Here is a 2,645-nt window from a genome sequence, read left to right on the forward strand (position 1 = left end):
GTCAGCAATAATTTCATTTCCTGCTGCTCCTCTCGGTCTAACTCCTTATCCAAAACCAGCTCACCGTATTTACGACCAGCATTTGTCGTCTGAAGACCAAATACAAAGTGTGGATTTTGTTGTAAAACGTAGCTTTGGACTGAATTCTTGCCAATGTCTGCATCTTGTGCAGCATTAATACGATACCGAGCTCCTTTGACAGCTGATTCTGTAATTTCCAGCTTTACAAGATCCTTCGGGAAGATCGGTGCATTGTCGTTTATGTCCTGCACCTGCAGTGACAAACGGTGCAGCTCCAGCGGATTCTCTAACAACAAGTCGAATTTGAGAACACACGAAGGCTTCTCTCCACAATGCTCCTCTCTGTCGATTCTCTCCGCAACGAAAAGATCTCCGCTTCTCAGGTTAATCCCACAATACTGTCTGTCGCTCCCTTCCATGTCAACACGAGCTTTACGAGCAGACAGTCTGCCCACATCCAGGCCGAGATCTTTGGCGATATTTCCAGTAACAGATCCGTGTTTCAGCTCCTCCTGCACAGAATAGCTCAGGTCTCCGTGTGCGTAATGCAGCACAACAAAGAAAAAGAAAAAGCCATAGCTTCGAGCAACGCGCCGTCTGTGCATCATCATCAGGGTAATACTGGTGATGAAACACGTTCGTTTGGAGTATTGAAATCACCTTATCCCTCAATATATGTGCCGTCTAAGCGTTTGTCGCCGGCCGATGATGAAGACTACGGAACACAGAGGGCTCGATCCCAAAATGGGTGGTGTGCAAAGAGGAATGACCATCCAGCTCCTCCGTTGGTCTATAGTGACACCGTGAGTACAAATTATAGATAGCACTTTTTTATAAGTGATGCAAGGTTTCTCAATATGTTTTCCAGTCGATTGACCTTAATGTTAAAATCAAATCCTGTTTCATAAAGTGTAAAAATATGTCATGAGCTGCTCCATAGGTTTTATCTCTTTTTCTAAAAGTGACTCGTGTCTTCTCCATGTTAAAGCGCTTTTTGAACATCGATTTTCGCCATAAAGTAACTCACGTAAATCATGCAGTGAGAACAATACAAACAGTTTTAAAAATGTTTAACATTATTCACTACAAACCAAGTCGTTCACTGTTAACAGTAGAGCATTTGAAGCTCCCCCAGAAACTTCTTCCCTCTTTCTATACTCAATCCGTTTCTTGTTCTCTCGACAACATAGAAACAATACAATACTATTGTCGGGACACATGAAAACAACTGTGCCCAGCGTCTCCAAGGACCAGCGAAGCCACAATAAACTATGTAACTACCGCTACATAATAAAATAAAATCAGAAAATAAAAAGAGAAAAAAAAACATGATTTTACAAACAGGAGGCAAAAACTTTTAACTGATATCAGTAACGAGATACATCCCTCCCACCTAAACGCTCCCCACAGAAACTCGCTGTTGCCGACAATCAAAGCCTGCAACACTGCGGAGAATTCTAAGTCAGAATATGGGGGTAAATATGTCTTCGGAAAAAATACTCACAGGTTGCTTATAAATTACAACAAACGACATGAGAAGAATATAAGAATCAAGATGGATACTCCAGAAAAAGAATCCCGCGAACTCCGGGGTGGTTCAGCACCAAGGACAGAGACACAAAAACGAGGCGGAAGGACGACTCAAAAGACGCACGCAGAAACAGCGGGATATGAACTGATGAAGCAGTTGCTAGAACAAGACAAATGTTAAACCGTTTCAGCTGCACAAAATAGATGAAATCATGACGCGGAACTCTCCGTGCATTGTCAAACAATGCAGACAAATATATACGCAATAAAGCTTGTACCTCTAAACGAGTAAGGAATGTGTAACAAGTATGAACAAATTGAGCAAACAGGCATCCAACCGTGTTGAAACTGTCGTAATAATACAAAAACGTTGAGCAAGAAAAGAAAAAAAGTAGTAACAATGCAAACTAATTAATATGCGTTCAAGCGTGCAGCTTTGCAATTTTTTAAACTGGAAACTTGAAAGATCGGGTACCTAAAGTTGATGAACCTGTCAATTCAAATGAAGGAAGTACAAGACAAACAAACAGAAGATTCAATTTTGGTCATACTATTAAAATACTGAGTAATTCAAATTATATGCAACAGCTGTTCCTACCTCAGGAGAGGATTCACAATCTCCAAAGGCATCAACAAAGTCTGATGGACTTTTCCTCAAAGTCTGGTCTGCAGGCAGAGTGTTGTCATTGTAAGATGTCACAAACTTGAAGTCACTGGTCCGAGAACCTGTTGTCAGGTACGCGTCATAATTGTAAGTGCTGCGTAAAGTTCCTGTGCCGTCAACATCTGCGTAATTAGGAGGGAGATAAGCGCTGGGGATGGCAACTGCTCCATCAAACAACAGTCTGGGCTTTCTCCTGCGACAAAACCTCACACCCAGGATGATGATGATGAAGGTCAGGAAGAAGGTGGACACAGACACCAGAGCTATGATCAGGTATGAAGTCAGCTTGGAATTCTTATCATCGTATGCGATATCTTTCAGTTCTGGCACCTCAGCCAAGTTGTCAGAAATCAGTAAATACATGGAGCAGGTGGCAGACAGAGAGGGCTGTCCGTTGTCTCTCACTGACACAATCAGGTTCTGTTTCATG

At 42.2% G+C, this 2,645-nt stretch overlaps 1 protein-coding gene across 1 annotated transcript in view; it reads right to left on the reverse strand.

Annotated features, from left to right (window-relative positions):
• The window catches only part of LOC103373956 (protocadherin beta-16-like), a 63,053-nt gene that overhangs the window by 31,344 nt on the left and 29,064 nt on the right, over positions 1–2,645 (reverse strand). Inside the window, exons 4-5 of the mRNA XM_008303969.1 lie at positions 2,150–2,641; positions 65–533 (exon numbers count right to left, since the gene is read on the reverse strand). Of these exons, the coding sequence (XP_008302191.1) occupies positions 65–533; positions 2,150–2,641 (961 nt within the window). The remainder of the gene's footprint in view (positions 1–64; positions 534–2,149; positions 2,642–2,645) is intronic.

The sequence above is a fragment of the Stegastes partitus genome, unplaced genomic scaffold (genome assembly GCF_000690725.1).
Source record: "Stegastes partitus isolate 25-593 unplaced genomic scaffold, Stegastes_partitus-1.0.2 Scaffold2105, whole genome shotgun sequence".
NCBI lineage: Eukaryota > Metazoa > Chordata > Actinopteri > Pomacentridae > Stegastes > Stegastes partitus.